The sequence below is a fragment of the Balaenoptera borealis genome (genome assembly GCF_965194805.1).
Source record: "Balaenoptera borealis genome assembly, chromosome: 3".
NCBI lineage: Eukaryota > Metazoa > Chordata > Mammalia > Artiodactyla > Balaenopteridae > Balaenoptera > Balaenoptera borealis.
This window is the reverse complement of record NC_138866.1, coordinates 8,141,490-8,156,740: the sequence shown is the minus strand read 5'-3', so window position 1 is coordinate 8,156,740 and position 15,251 is coordinate 8,141,490. Positions and strand designations below refer to the sequence as shown.

The 15,251-nt window shown below is 48.9% G+C and overlaps 1 protein-coding gene across 5 annotated transcripts in view; it reads left to right on the top strand.

Moving 5' to 3' along the window:
* The window catches only part of LOC309625267 (B2 bradykinin receptor-like), a 70,036-nt gene extending 55,174 nt beyond the window's left edge, over positions 1-14,862 (top strand). For all 5 annotated transcript variants that reach the window (XM_082384591.1, XM_082384592.1, XM_082384593.1 and 2 more), the window contains one exon: positions 106-14,862. In XM_082384591.1, coding sequence (XP_082240717.1) covers positions 106-1,174 — 1,069 coding nt within the window. In that variant the 3' untranslated portion in view covers positions 1,175-14,862. The remainder of the gene's footprint in view (positions 1-105) is intronic.
* The last annotated feature ends 389 nt before the right edge of the window (positions 14,863-15,251 follow it).

Below are 15,251 nucleotides of genomic sequence, written 5' to 3'. Positions count from 1 at the left end.
CTGTGTGCCAATAAAACTTTATTTTCCAAAACTGGGAACAGGCTGGATGGGCCGCGGGCTGGAATCGGCCGCCTCCCGTGTGATGCTCTGTGACGTTCATTGCAGGTCACCGTGGATGGCCTCCCGGACCCTCCTGGAGCTCCTGTCCTCCAACCAGAGCCAGCTCCCGCCTCCAAATGCCACGTCCTGTGACAGCGCTCAGGAAGCCTGGGACCTGCTGCATAGCGTCTTACCCACATTTATCATCACCATCTGCTTCTGCGGGCTGCTGGGAAACCTCTTTGTGCTGTCCGTCCTTCTCTTGGCCCCACGGCGTCTGAACGCGGCAGAAATCTACCTGGCCAACCTGGCGGCTTCCGACCTGGTGTTCGTCTTGGGCTTGCCCTTCTGGGCAGAGAACATCTGGAAGGAATTCAACTGGCCTTTCGGAGCCCCCCTCTGCCGAGTGGTCAACGGCGTCATCAAGGCCAATCTCTTCATCAGTATCTTCCTGGTGGTGGCCATCAGCCAGGACCGCTACTGCGTGCTGGTGCACCCCATGGCCAGCTGGAGGCGGCGGCGACGGCGGTGGGCTCAGACCACCTGCGTGCTCATCTGGGCCGTGGGGGGCCTCCTAAGTATCCCCACGTTCCTGCTGCGCTCCGTCAAAGCTGTCCCGGAACTGAATATCTCCGCCTGTGTGCTGCTGTACCCCAATGAGGCCTGGCCCTTTGCAAGGATGGTGGAGTTAAACGTGCTGGGGTTTCTCCTCCCACTGGTTGCGATTGTCTTCTTCAACTATCACATCCTGGCAGCCCTGCGCGGGCGGGAAAAGGTCAGCAAGACAAGGTGCGGGGGGCCCACGGATGGCAAGACCACGGCCCTGATACTCATGCTCGTGGCGGCCTTCCTGCTCTGCTGGACCCCCTACCACTTCTTTGCCTTCCTGGAATTCCTGTTCCAGGTGTGGGCTGTCAGAGGCTGCTTCTGGGAGAATTTCACCGACCTGGGCCTGCAATGGGCCAACTTCTTTGCTTTCATCAACAGCTGCCTGAATCCAGTGATTTATGTCTTTTTGGGCCGGCTTTTCAGGACCAAGGTCTGGGAACTTTATAAACGATGCATCCCTAGACGATTGACTCCAATATCCACGTCCCATAGAAAAGAAATCCTCCAACTTTTCTGGCGGAATTAAAACAGCAGGGAGGGACTTCCCTGGTAGCACAGTGGTTTAGAATCCACCTGCCAATGCAGGGGACACGGGTTCGATCCCTGGTCTGGGAAGATCCCACATGCCACATGCACCTAAGCCCATGCGCCACAACTACTGAGCCCACAAGCCACAACTACTAAGCCCGCGCACCACAACTACTGAAGCCCATGCACCTAGAGCCCATGCTCCGCAACAAGAGAAGCCACCACAATGAGAAGCCCGCGCACTGCAACAAAGAGTAGCCCCGCTCGCCGCAACTAGAGAAAGCCTGCACGCAGCAACAAAGACCCAACACAGCCAAAAACAAATAAATAAAATAAATAAATTTATTTTTTAAAAAAACAGCAGGGAGCCAAGAAGTGTGGTTTCCTCATCAACTATTACTGACATAATAAATACTACTGTAATAAGCTGAATGATGGTCCCCCAAGATCACCAGGACCTAGTCCCTGGAACCTGTAAATGTTTATAGGGTAATGGGGACTTTGCAGATGTAATTAAGTGAAGGATCTTGAGATGGGAAATTATCCTGGGTTATCTGGGTGACCCAATGTCATCACAAGGGTCTTTATAAAGAGGAGGCAGAAGTGTCAGAGACAGAGAAGGCTGGAGGGATACAAAGAAGGGGGCCACAGGCCAAGAATTGCAGGTGCCCTGTCGAGACGTGAAATGGCAAAGAAATGGATTCACCCTGGAGCCTCCTTCTGGAACCAGCCCTGCTGACATCTTGATTTCAGCCCAGTGACATTTTGGATGCCTGGTCTCCAGAACCAGAGGATAATAAATCTGTGTTGTTTTTAAGTCACCAAGTTTATGGTTAATTTGTCACAGCGGTAGGAAACACGTTTCCAGTAAGCATCTCTTGTTATATTTCCACTTGCCTGTCCATCCAAAATGTTCTAGGTTAACTGCTAGGAATAGAGAGATGACATAGCTAGAGAGCCTATCCACAAGGAACTTGCGTAGTTCGAAATAATTATAGTATAAAAAAAAGTCAATGAGAAATCGCATGCGCGTGACACAGACCCAGTACCTGGAGCATTCAGAGGGAAAGGGGATGATCTCCTTCCAGGGTTATCAGAAAGGAGGCTGTGAAGGGAGTGAACTGTGAACTGACCTTGACGGGGGTAGAATCTGGTACATGGAGAGAGGGAGAAAGGGCTGGTAGAGGCAGAACCGCACACACAGGTAAAAAGCGTGGGCTGCAGGTGAAAGGATATCTACTGAACACTTAATGCTTCAGTGCCTTTCTTGCTGCGAGGGGCCCAGCGGTGAACCTGAGAAAGTCCGTCTTCCAGGAGGCTGTGGCGACAGAGACGATAATTAGGACAGTGTCACGGTGTAGGATGATCCACCGTCAGGTGAGAGCAGGTGCTCTGAGAGCAGAGAGAAGGGGGGTCCAGCCTGGGGAGCTGGGAGGGGACGGCTTGAGAGGGTTTCCCGGAGGAAGAGACATAAAAGCTGAGTCCCAAAGGACAAGCAAAATGGGGGAAAGGAGTGTTCCAGAGAAAAGAAACTAATCAGATCCGGAGACAGGTTGGTTCACAGGTTAAGGAGGAGGATGAAGGAAGGAAGGAAGGAAGGAAGGAAGGGTGAGGCAGCCCTGGAAAGATTTGAGGTTTGAGGGGGGCACAGGTGTTGGGAGGATCTATGATGGTCAAGGGCAGGGAGCGAAGCCTGAATGTGTTCCAGGGGCTTTGAGGGCCTTGCTGGAGCCAGGAGGCATGCATTTCTTATGTGAACTACTGTAGCCAAGCTCAGCGGGCCCAAGAACGGCAGACAGTGGATTGCTCCAGAGTTGGGGATTCGTCAGATGGGCAGCCAATATTCAAGGGTGTTGGGGATTCTGGTTATACTATGGGAAATGGCTAAATTGGGGAAGAAAATGAACATAGGAGATGAGGGAAGCAGAGTGATGTTGATATGGTTAAAGAACAGGGGTAGCAGGCGTCCCTAGATGAGAGGGCAAGAAAAATAGGAGGCTGTGGCCACAGAGTAAGAATGTTTGCACAGAACCTTCCAAAAGGTGGGGCCATCCCAGGAGATGACAAGGACCAAGGGCGGCCATGGCATTGGGTGGTTGGAATAAAGGGACAAGACAGTCAAAGACTAGAGAGGTGAGGGATGGGTTATCAGGCAGGCAAGACGATGGAAGGACCTGGGGAGGAGAGGCCAGTGGGCCAGGTGCCAAGGCCGGTCTCCATGGGACAGTGCGGGAGGGGGGAGGGGCAGCTTCTCCCGCTGCACGGGGAGGACTGGTCCTTATGGGGTGGCAGCAAAGAGCCAGATTCATTCAAGACATGGAAAGGACGCCAGTGTTGCTGGAGCCTGGTGATGGAGAAGCTGGCAGGGGCTGGGCCACCAGGCCCTCATAAGCTATCAGGGACAACACTTTGATCAGTGCCCCAGCCCCTGTAGGTTTCCTGGAGAGCAGAGAGAGGCTCGGGTGGCCTGGATTTAGGTCACCAAGCAGGATCCCGCCTCCACACGTATCTAATCTGGACCACACGGTGTTTAACAAATATTTAAATTCCATACAAAAACTCCATCTTTGGGGCTTCTCTTGAACATTTGGAAGCTCTTGCAATGCTGAATCTGCACTCTTTCATTCATCTGATATTTATTGAGCGTCTGCTTTTGCCAGGCACTTAAGTAGGGAACCTAAGCAGGAAACAGGACAGAGGAGCATCCCTGGTCCTCTTGGAGCTGACCTCCTGGGGCTTCCCCAGAGCACCAGTTCTTCGGAGCTGAGTAGCAGCGCCCCTGCTGACAGAACAGGCCTCTTCCCCAGGGGTGGAGGCTGGACTCACTCGGCTTGCTTGCCTCCAACGCAATGCAATTTCTGAGCCCCTGCACAGGAATCCAGTGAGCAAAGCCCCGCAGCAAAGTGGCCAGAATAGGCAGAAGTATCAGGCAAGAAGAGAGAGCTGGAAAGAGAAAATAACATCCAGTCTCTTGTGCAGTGACCCCGATATGCCCTCTTTCCTTCTTTCTCAGCCCCTGCTTTAAAGCTGTAGCTTACAACAATCCTTATAGGGCTTGCAAAGAACAATCCCACGTTCTAGAAGAGTGTGCTGGCCTGAGAAATCAGAACATTGCTCATTGGCCTGAAGTTCAACAGTAGAGTGTCAACACGGGCTCTGATAAGCAAACACCTGACTTATGGAATGCCCATCACATTTACCAAAGCACAGAGCACGGTCCTACAGCAGGACAGAAATTGGCAAACCCCACAATTAGGATTCTGTTGTTCTTCTACTGGGAAGGTCAATTATTCATTTGCAGATGAGGAAATTCCTGCCTTGGTTAAGAGGATCAATGCTGAGGGAGACATTAATATTTTTGAGTTCCCATGAGTTGACGTGCCTGCCTGGAATATTTCACACCTGGGTCCAGGCCCAGGCCTCACCTTGTAGGGCTAACTAACACCTGGCATGGCGGGTTAGCAAAGGGTCTGCTAGCATCCCCAGCTCCAGCGCCCCAGCTCCCACTCTCTCTCTCTCTCTGAAGGGCTGAGTACAGACATGGAGTTTCTTCTCCCATCCACTTCCAGCTTTGGGCCTGTCATGTGGGTCCACGGCTGCTGGCCTCCCTCCCCCGCCGCATCCACCATCCCATCCATCACGGGCACTGAGCAGCGCTAAGCCCCCCTAAATCGCAGCCTGGGGAGACTCCCGGGTGTCACAGGGGACACGGGCAGTTTCTTGTTCTCTGGAGGTGAGTCACAAGTTTGATGAGGAGCAGGTGGGAAGCTCCCTCCTGTGACCTAGAAGGGGCTTTAAATATCATCACAATGAGTGCATGTCAAACTGGTGCCATCTGAATAAAAGCGGAACAATTATATCAACGTCAGCTTCCTGGCTGTGATACTGTACCATACTGAGGTAAGATGTTACCACTGAGGGATACTGAGTAAAGAGTAGGAGGGATCTATGAAGCTAACAACAAGTTTTAAAAAGAAAATGGCATCAAGCTCAGCCCCTCCATTTCACAGACAAGGACACCAAGGCCTGGAGATGGGTGGAGAATTACCCAAGGTTACCCAGTGAGCTGGACTCCTGGGGCAGGGCTCTGTCCAGACCAGGGATGCCCGCGAGGCTGGGAGTTCAGAGAAGAGACCTGAGTGCCAGGGATGCCACCATTTGAGTTGCCTTGATGGTGGCAGAGCTCCCTGTGTCTGGGGTCGGACTTAAGGCAGTGAGCAGGAGGCCAGGCTTACTTTCCAGGAGTTTCGGGAGACAGAAAAGTATCAGAAGGCCATGCCAGTCAATGGAGACTCTGAGCAGGAGACTGTCATATTCAGGCCTGCGTTTCAGAGAGATCACTTCACTAGAACATGGACGATGGCCTGAAGAGCGTATCGGTCATCTATTGCTGCATAACAAACACCCCCAAACTTAATGATTTAAAACAAGCACCTTAGCTCACAGTTCCGTAGTTGACCACTTGGGCTGGGTTCAGCTGGGTGGTTCTTCCACTGGTCTTGGCTGGGTTCACCCACCCACCTGTGATAAGCAGCCAGTCAGCTAGTGGCTCTGCTTCTGGGGGTTGAGCAGGGGGGTGCAGTAGGCACAGAGCTGACCTCGGATAGAGTTAAAAACCACGATGGGATAGGCGTAATGATGGTGGGCTGGGGATCACCCCAACCGTGACCTTCCCAAACTCAGATGGAATCAGAGCAGCTAATTCATTCAGTGCTTTGACTACACATGTCGAGTACTCAATCCAGGCCGGGTATTGTGCGAGGCATAGGGGTGCAGAGTAAATAAGACTTTTCGTACCTTCAGAGAGTTCACAGGATGTGGAAGAGATCAGCCAGTGCAGCCTGTTCAATTTACTGACGGAAAAACTGAGGCCCAGAATGCTTTGCCCGTCCCATGGTGACACCAGCCATGTGGGGTCTGGGATCAGGGCCAGCTCTTCTCCTGCCATGTCTAGCCCTCCAGCTCTGTCGAGTGGCTCCCTGGAAAACACTTCCTGAGATAACCTTGTCTTTCCAATGGAAGTGCCTTTGCCCAGTGTTGATGGAGGCAGTGGGAGGGGTAGGAAACCCTTCCTCGCTCCTCTGTGTGAGACATGACTGCTGCTCTCCAACGATTCTAGTTCCCTGTCCTTCTGGGAAGTGGGAGGATTGAACTTCCTCACCCTGTTGAGGCTAAGAGTGGCCTTCGCACTTCTTTGGCCAATGTGAGGGCACCCATGTGTCACTTCTAGGCAGGAGCATTTAAGAGCACAGTTCTCCGTGCCCTCCTTTCCTCTGCCATAGCAAACCCTGGGGACTTGTGTCAAGACAGTGGTGTCATTAAGATGTAGAGCCCATCAGCCTGGACCCCTGAAGGACTAGAAGAGCAGGACCCCTGTGTGAAACATGCAGCATGAGTGAGAAACCAACCTTTGTTGCTCTTAAGCTACAGAGTTGGGGGATGTTTTTTACCGCAGCAGAACCTAGCTCATCCTCACTGATTCACCAGGTTTCAATGAAGAGGGACTGCTCCCTAAACTCTGGGCCTCTTGCCCACCCCTTACTCCTCTCCAAGGAAGAAAAGTGATTTATCTGATTGATCAGTTTCAAAAAAAAAAAAAAAAAAAAGAACTGAACCTACAGAGCGCAGTTTCCTCCGTACTCGCTCTTTGGGAAGTGCTATCTGCAGACCCCGGGCTTCTCTCAGCCACGAGGTTCTTCCTCAGAGGCGGGAAGCTGGCAGCGCTGTCTGGGCCTGTGTGGGTAAGTCAGCCTGATTCTGGGATTCAGAACTAAGAAGCCCATTGTTGCCACACGCCTGAGTGACACTGCCCAACCAAGTTCTTCTCAGTAACAAAGATAACATGGCGGCCCCATCTGCTGACTCCTGTTGCCTCCTTTAGTTCAGAACTGAGGCAGGAAAACAGGAGTGTCCTCCAGCCCCAGCTCCTATTACCTTGCCCATCCCTTACTCCACGGGACTCAAGTTCCAAACATCTTGCATAAAAACATGAAAGCCTGTTGGTGAAATGCAAATCTGATTCTTGAGAGTTTTCACAAAATACCTTAGCAAGGTTGATGCAGGGTTCTTGGCACTAAGGACCTTTGGGCCCAGATAGCTCTTTGCTGTGAGGGCTGGCCTGGGCATTGTAGGATGTTTAGCAGCGTCTCAGGACTCTACCCGCTAGATGCCAGGAGCATCCGCCCTCCCCCAGTGTGACAACCAAAATGTCTCCAGATACGACCAAATGTCCTCTGGCAGCAAAATCATCCCCCCTCCCCAGCTGAGAACCACATTTTGGCTGATCTGATCCAGTTACTCAACAAAGACCTCTAGGAAAGGCTAGTGATCTGGGGGGACTTCTTGGAGGTGGTAGAATTTCAGCCCTTGAAGGACTGAACTTAACAAAGGGAAGGGGAGAAGCCATGGCACTAGGAAAGTGTGAGCAAAGGGAGGCTTGGAGGCCAGCACGCTTGGCGATGGGGGGGGTGGGGAGCAGGTACTGCACAAACAACAGTTGGAATGATTAAATAGCCAAACATAGAGAATCACTCAGCATTGTACATGCAACAAATGTTTGCTAATATCGTCACAGCAGAAGCTCTCCTCCAGTCCAAACAGTGACATCCGTTTATAGCAACTAGCCATCATTGATTTTGGCATCGTTCCCAGTGTTTAACAATAAATACCTCTCACCTACTCCCTGTGGCTTCTCCCAATGTTATTTTCCCCGCATCATACTATGGCCAACCTTGTGATGGGGGTGGAGGGAGCGGGTAAGACTGGGAAAGAGGGAGCAAAGGGAAGAATGTGATTCAGTCATAATGAGCAAAATATCACATTTTTAAGGAAAGACAGGATCCAGCAGACCTGGCTGAGAGGGAGGCCACTGAGATGAGCATGGAGGTGCACGGGTCATCCTGTCTTTATTTAAAATGTCACTCTTTTGTTCATCATGGGTGTTTTGCATTCATTTTGAGTTTTGAAAGACATTGCATTGAATTATTATCTTGATGACTGCTGTGCTCCTGTACTCACCTCCCCTTCCTTAAACTTTGTGCCCAAGGCAAGGGCCTCAGCCGCCTCAACCTAGTCCCAGCCCTGAGTGGCAGGATTCAGGGCTGGGGCTGCATTCCCAGTAGAGGAATGAATTAGCAGAGAAGCTTAAATAGGCTTCTGTTTCAGACTCACCTTTACATACCCCCTGCTGGGAAAACACAACAAAAATCTTTATCTGAATATAAAGCACATTTCTGTTGTCTCAGGCCCCAAATATTCCCTTATCAACCTGTTGTGAAAACTGCACCAGGGCAACTTTCACAAGCCTCTGGGATTGAGAGAGGGGCTGGGTCTGCTTTACCCCTCAACCCAGTATTTACAGGGAGAAATTAATTGTGAAATCAAATGACATTTTTATTTTAAATTTAAGCCATTTCCTCGACCGAGAGGACGCTGCCACAGACTAGCCTTGTGAAAGGGTAGGGATAGTTAGGATTTTTCCAAAACCTTCCCACCGTGTGCGGGGTCAGAATTTGCGCAGGCTCAGATGGGCTGCAGAGGCTTTGTAGGGGGCAAATGCTGGAAACCAAAGTTCCCACTCAGGAGGGGAGCGGGCGCCCCCTGCTGGCCTCGAAGGAGGAGTGCTCTTTCCCCAGAACCGTTTCTGCACACATTTTCAAAGCAAGTCCTTGAATGGGTTACAACAGATAGGTTACAAAGCTTAACAAAACATGGAAACGTGAAAAGGCAACAAACGCTCTTGAGCCCTGTTGGTGGGTAGGTCAGTAGGTACAACTTCTGTAAGAGGGCAATTGGCAAGAGCCACTCAAATTTTAAATGGGTGTCACATGTCATTGATTCAGTGTTTCCCCTCGTAGCGATCCATCGAACAGATAAACTGAGACAGGCTGACCTTGGGTGGCCTCGGCCAGCAGTGGCTTGAAGCAGGGTCTCGGTTCCCAGCCAGTGCTTGAGGTCGGGTCGCGGCAGTGAGAGCACCGTATCCCAGCCACTAGACCAGTGGTCAGTGAGAAGACCCTGGCCCTACGGCTTTGCAGAAAAAGAATTCCCACAAAGAAGGAAAGTAGTGAAACAAGTAAATTATTTATTAGGAAAAAAAAAGTACAGTACATGTGGATAGACACACAGGCAGCCTCCAAGAGAGAGTCGTGCCCTCGTGGCGGTTTGAATCACTTTTATGGGGCATTTCTTCCGGGTTTCCTTTGGCCAATCATTTTGATTGGCCTGGTTCAAAAAGTCCATATTTGGTGTATCTCAGTATCTTCCCACGTGTGCATGTGCATCTCTTAGCCAAGATGGATTCTACCGAAGAGGACTATGGGTAGATTTAGCCACTTAGTATCACTTCCCTTTTGACCTCCAAGGAGCCTTTCTGTGCATGTGTAGTTGGGGAGGTCTCCTGACTTTGAGAATGAGAAATATGTGGTCTCTTATCTTCTATCTTCTGGGCAGGGCCCAGCCTCCTCTCTCAATTGTCCTGTTATTCTTGTCTCGGAGTATTGGTCCACAGGCCCAAACTCAAACTGTTTGCCCCAGGGGCCCATCTATCTCCTGCCTCAAGGCTGGAACCTGGGACCCTTTGCTGCAGTGCTGCAATGCTTGCACCTGGACAAACATCTCCTCGAGCTACAAAATACAAAGAATCTATAAGAGACTAAAAAATAACTGCGGGTATGCACAGTTGGGGCAAATTCTGGACAAAAGATACAAAAAAAGACCAAAAAAACCCAACTGCCACTTCTGAAGAACTGGGAGCAAAATCAGGGTACTGTGCATGCCCCCTGCACTCAACACCACCAAAGGGGTGGGCAACCCACCTAAGCCACCCTCTAGCCTGACCCTTGGACACAACCCTACCCTCACCCCACATAAGGAATCAGCTTGCCCCCGCTCAGGGAGCAAACAAGGGAACCTGTTACTAGTTCTCAATCCCTCCTGTGACCATAGGGGCCCCAATAAGCCTTGCCCAATTGCTTGTCTGGCCTCTAGTCAATTTCTATTGATTGGGGAAGACCAAGAACCCTGATTGGTATCAAAACCACTGAGAAACTGAGGTGCAGCCAAGTTAAGTGATTTGCTCAAGGTCAATCCTTGGGGTAGAGAGTCAGCTGAAACCCCAGCTCAGCAAATAAGACATAAAGACTAAGAAGATGGCTTTCAAAATGAAATCTGGTATGAAGGATTAATGAGGGTTTTGAAGAAAATAATATTTGAAGGAAAATGGGGGTGGGGTGAGGGGAAGTAAGTAAAACTTCAGTTTAAACTGAAATAGAGAAGAAAGGGAGGTATTTATTTGGCCTTAGAAGTGCTTATCGTAAATGAAAAGAGGATTTCTAACTATAGAGCTATGATATTGATATTGATTTTTAAATAGCATATTTGGGGAGGGGCGGTATTGTGCTTAACTTTTACTAAATGTTAAGTGTTTTTTGAGTTGTAGCCTTGAGGTCTCCATCACTCTAAAAATAAATGGGCCACATCTGGTCTGACAAATGCTCACATTAGGTTTTGGAAGCAACGGTAGTACTTGGCAACGAGCAGTCGTGTTTTCCTTTATACCTCAGTGAAATCTCAATTTAAAAGAATGTTTTACCCTCTTCTGACAGCCTTAGAAATTCCTACTGTAAGGCTGTGCTAATGCTCATTTTTCTCAGCAAACCCAAAACCCAAAAGACTTTGCCTCCAGCACCCTCCTTGACTTTTATTTCCAGATGCTACCCAAGATGTCCCCTTCAACTCAAATTTCCCTGTAACCAGTGAATCCTGAACATCAGGCTAAAAAGGGAAGCGGCTCCCCCAGCTTTCCCAAGGCTGCCCCGGATCTGTGTTTAACGCCAGGGAAGCAGATGTCTGGATGGCAGTGAAAGAGGAGACCAGGTGGCGTCTTCAAAGCCAGGAATTCCAAGTCTAAAACTGCTCTGAGCGGCTTCTGCTGCTTTCCTTGGCTTCGTAAAACGCCATTCAATTTCTCAGAAGCAAAACAAATTGATTTCCATTTATAAGGAACAAATGGCTGGAATGATTAGCTGTGTCTAAGCTGTTTTATATTAGAGTTTGATGTATTCCCTCCGGGTTCTGAGTTCCCCCAAATCGAGGACCATATCTTTCATCTCTGGCCCAGGGCATTGCTCATAGTAGGCATTCGGGAAACAGTAACAAAATCTAACATCTACTTAGATGGTACTTACTCTGTGTCAGACACTGTTCTGATTAACTCATGTAATCCTCATAACAACCCTCATAACAACAATTATTAGCTCCATTTTATAGAGGAGGAAACTGAAGCACAGAAAAGTTAAGCAACTTCCCCAAGGCCGCACAGCTAACAAGTAATGCAGCCTGGGTTCACACCCAGGCAGTCTGACTCAAAAATATATATTCTTAGCCACTATACCAGCGGTTCCCCAACTTGTCCGCAATTAGTCACCTAGGGAGCTTCAAAAGTACACCTTCAAAAAGTACATTTAATACATTATATTGTGATTTAATTGGTCTCGGGTGTGGCATGGGTTTTGGAATTTTTAAAAGTTCCTCAGCTGATTCCCATACACGGACACATTTTGAGAACCGCTACATTATACTATCCTGCCTCATTACTCAGCAATGTTTGCTGAATTTAATGTGTTTGCTACAGGAGGAACTGCTTTCAGGAATGTAAACAAACAAGGAGGAAAAAATAATATCCAAACTTTGGTTGTATCAAATTACCCCGGAGTGTAACTGATCGTAATTCCAACAGAGTCTGTGCTGAGAGCATGGGTCTGCAGTCAAGACATCCTTGGATTAACATCTCTGCACGTAGCAGAGTGTGAGTGGAAAATGTTGCCTGCCACATTAGTAAACAAAGGATGTTGCAGCCATCAAGCCACTACAGCTGCCCTGATGGTGAGCCCTGAGGGAACTCAGTATGGAGATGCCCTGATGGTGAGCCCTGAGGGAACCCAGGATGGAGACAAATGACCTCGCTGCCACGCCCTCAGCCATGGCAGCTGCCCCCAGTGCTGTACCCTGAGGGGAATCAGGATGGGAAACCACGGGATACTGGCCCCAGATAGCTAAGGTGCACATCAAAGGAATGCTTTCAAGGAACCCAGACTCTTGCATCTTCCCATACACAGAAAAGTGCTAAAGTCCTTAACTTGAGATACCTGATTTTCTTTAATTAACGGTAATCTTTTGAAGTCCAACTACCTGGTCTTCGTTGCAAGAACTCCTATGTATCCTGGCTCCTCCCTTACCTCTTCAGAGCAGTCCCTCAGAGCTGACTGAGAGGCTGTCTTCTGGGCTTGAAGTCCTCAGAAAGACTGCCAAATAAAACATAATTCTCAACGTTGAGGTTGTGTATTTTTTTTTTCCAGTCGACAAGAGTCTGGCTACGTGCCCACCAACCCCCATTTCCTTCCTGCCTAGGCACACAGCAAGACTACATTACCCAGCTTCCCTTGAAGCTAAGTGTGATCACGTGACAGGATTCTGACCAATAGAATGTGGGCAGGTGTCTCCAGCACTAGGCTGTCCTCTCTTTCCTGTGAGGCCGATTCTGAATGGGGAGGCAGAGCCACAAGATGGAAGGGGCCTGGGATCTTCCAGCACCACTTAGGGGGAGAGCTGCCGGATATTCAGGAGCACTGACTGGACTTGATGTAAATGAGAAATAATTTTTTTGTTAAGCTGCTGGGATTCGGGGGGTTATCTGTCATCAGTGACTAGTGTTCCTTAACTAGTACATTGTGTGGCTTTTCCTAAGGTCACTTATCCTAAGCCTCAGTGTTGTCATCTGCAGAATGAAGACAATAGGACAAACACAAATCATGTCTGAGTGCTGGACAGCTTTCATTGGCCCCTCCAGATCCACTCTCCCCCCCTCACCCCTGCTCTCTGCTGGGGAGGCTGAGCCTGAGATACTGCAGTAAGTTAGGCTCAACCTATGGGAGGCTCCAGCAGGAGATGGGAAAGCAGGAGCCCGAGGGTGGGGATTTAGTGGTCTGGGTCCCTCTGGCTACTTGGCTCCACCAAGGCCACAGCTGCCATCAGGCAGCCCTCTGCTTCAGCTGCAGGTTCTGTGAATCACTCTCTCCCTTTGTCCCCTCAGGCCTGTGATGAGGCTGAGCACTGCTTCAGTCTCCTGATAGATGGGACGGGGAAGGAGCAGCGGCCTCATGTTCCTGCGTCCAAGGAGAGCAGGAGAAAGTCAGACCCCACCACTGACTCACAGAGCTGAGGCCCAGGGTCGGCTCCCGAGGTGCCAGTGGATCTCCCTTGCTCCTGCCCACCTATGCTAAAGGAAGTCCCTTCCTTACACCTCCTGCAGTCGCCCCAGTGGCCCTCTGCTTCCTGCCAGGACCCTGGCCGATACGGAATGTGAATGCCATGTTGTTGAGGTTTGAACAAAGTAGTAATCACACAGTAAATACTTAACAAATGTTGAATTTAAAATGAGAGAAATGCCACAAAGGTTGTTGAGTGGAGTGTTTGCTGTAATGAATAATGAGGTAAAAAAGAGGTGAGGGTGGCTGGGCCTGTCTGAGAAGGGTGATCTTTAAGCTGAGATAAGGAGGAACCGGGCAGAATATTCCAGAAAGGAATGTGGGGAGGCTCTTTGGCACTGTGCTCACTCCAGGCTGCACATGATTTTCACCAGGGGAGCTTTCGGCCCAGTGGTTTGCACCAGGGGGCTTTTGCCACCCAGGGGACATTTGCCACTCTGGGGACATTTGACCATGTCTGAAGACATTTTTGGTTTGCACAAGTGGGGATGGGGTGCTACTTGCATGCATTGGGTAAGGCCAAGGATGCCGCTAAACACCCTACAATGCACAGGACAGCCGCACAGCAAAAACGTATCCAGCCCCAAGGGCAAGATTTCTAAAGTGGAGAGAATGTAATTTAGCCCTACTCCCAGACTTAAGGACTGTGGCTGGAGCCCAGCCAGGAGAGGGGAGAGGGGTGGAGACGCAAGACAAGCAAGTCTGTCTGACTCAAGTACTCTAAGAGCCTTTAATCTCCATTTTCTAGCAAAATTCCTTTCTTGCTTTCCTAATTACTGAAGAGTTTTCACTAATTTAGACAACTGTACAAGTTCCTCTTTATTTAAAGTCCTAGAATGAGCACAGGCTTTGGGAGTCAAACCATGTGACCTTAAGCAACTTCCCTGACCTCTCTGAAGCTCGGTCTCCTCCCCTGGAGAGGAGGGACTATTATAAGCACCCCTCAGAGGGGCTGTTGAGGTTACGTAAAGAACCTGGCTCACAGCAAGCGCCTCACAAAGGTTCCCTTCCCTCGCTCACGAGAGTCATGTGTGAAGTGTGTTGTGACTTACGATTTTTCCATGATTGCTCAAAGTGGATGGTCATATGATGACATCTGTCACATCAAAACTTCTTTTACAGTACTGTCTTTAAGAATAAATAGTTCTTTTAAATATTCCTTTTATAAATAATAATATTCCTCCAAAAAAGAACAGGTTTTTCAAGTATTTATCTAGGTCCCTAAGCCCAAAACTATAAGATGTGTTTGCGGCAAGTCTACATTGTGGAGATAAGATAACTAATGCAGTGATTGATATCCCAAAAGGGGAAGGAGTGGCAAATTCTAACATTATATGCCCTATATATCTCAAGAAATCAGCAGCAGGTAGCTACTAGATTTGCTATTAGAAGTACTTATCAGTACAGGATCATAGGAACACCATTTCCCAATAACAGGCTCTGACACAGACCTACCCTCTGCCTCAAAAACTATTTTATACAGGCTTTTTATACAGGGAACATTTCTTGGTGAAAGACAATAGTGTTTAAAGCAAACTCCAAAGAGTAAATATTTTAATTTTCTTCAAGAATATTCTTAAATTCATAATACTTTAGTCACACTAACAAGTTGACATTTCCACAAAAATACTCATATAGCATCAGTATTCTTAAAGTATTCATATCCATAATTACCTCAATTAGGAAACTTAGCAATGACAGTCAACATATACAACATATGCTTTTTACTTCTGGTGAGATCAATTCAATGTCTAAAATAAATCAGGATGGATTAACATAAGAGCTGAATTGGCGTCCCTACCAAATTTC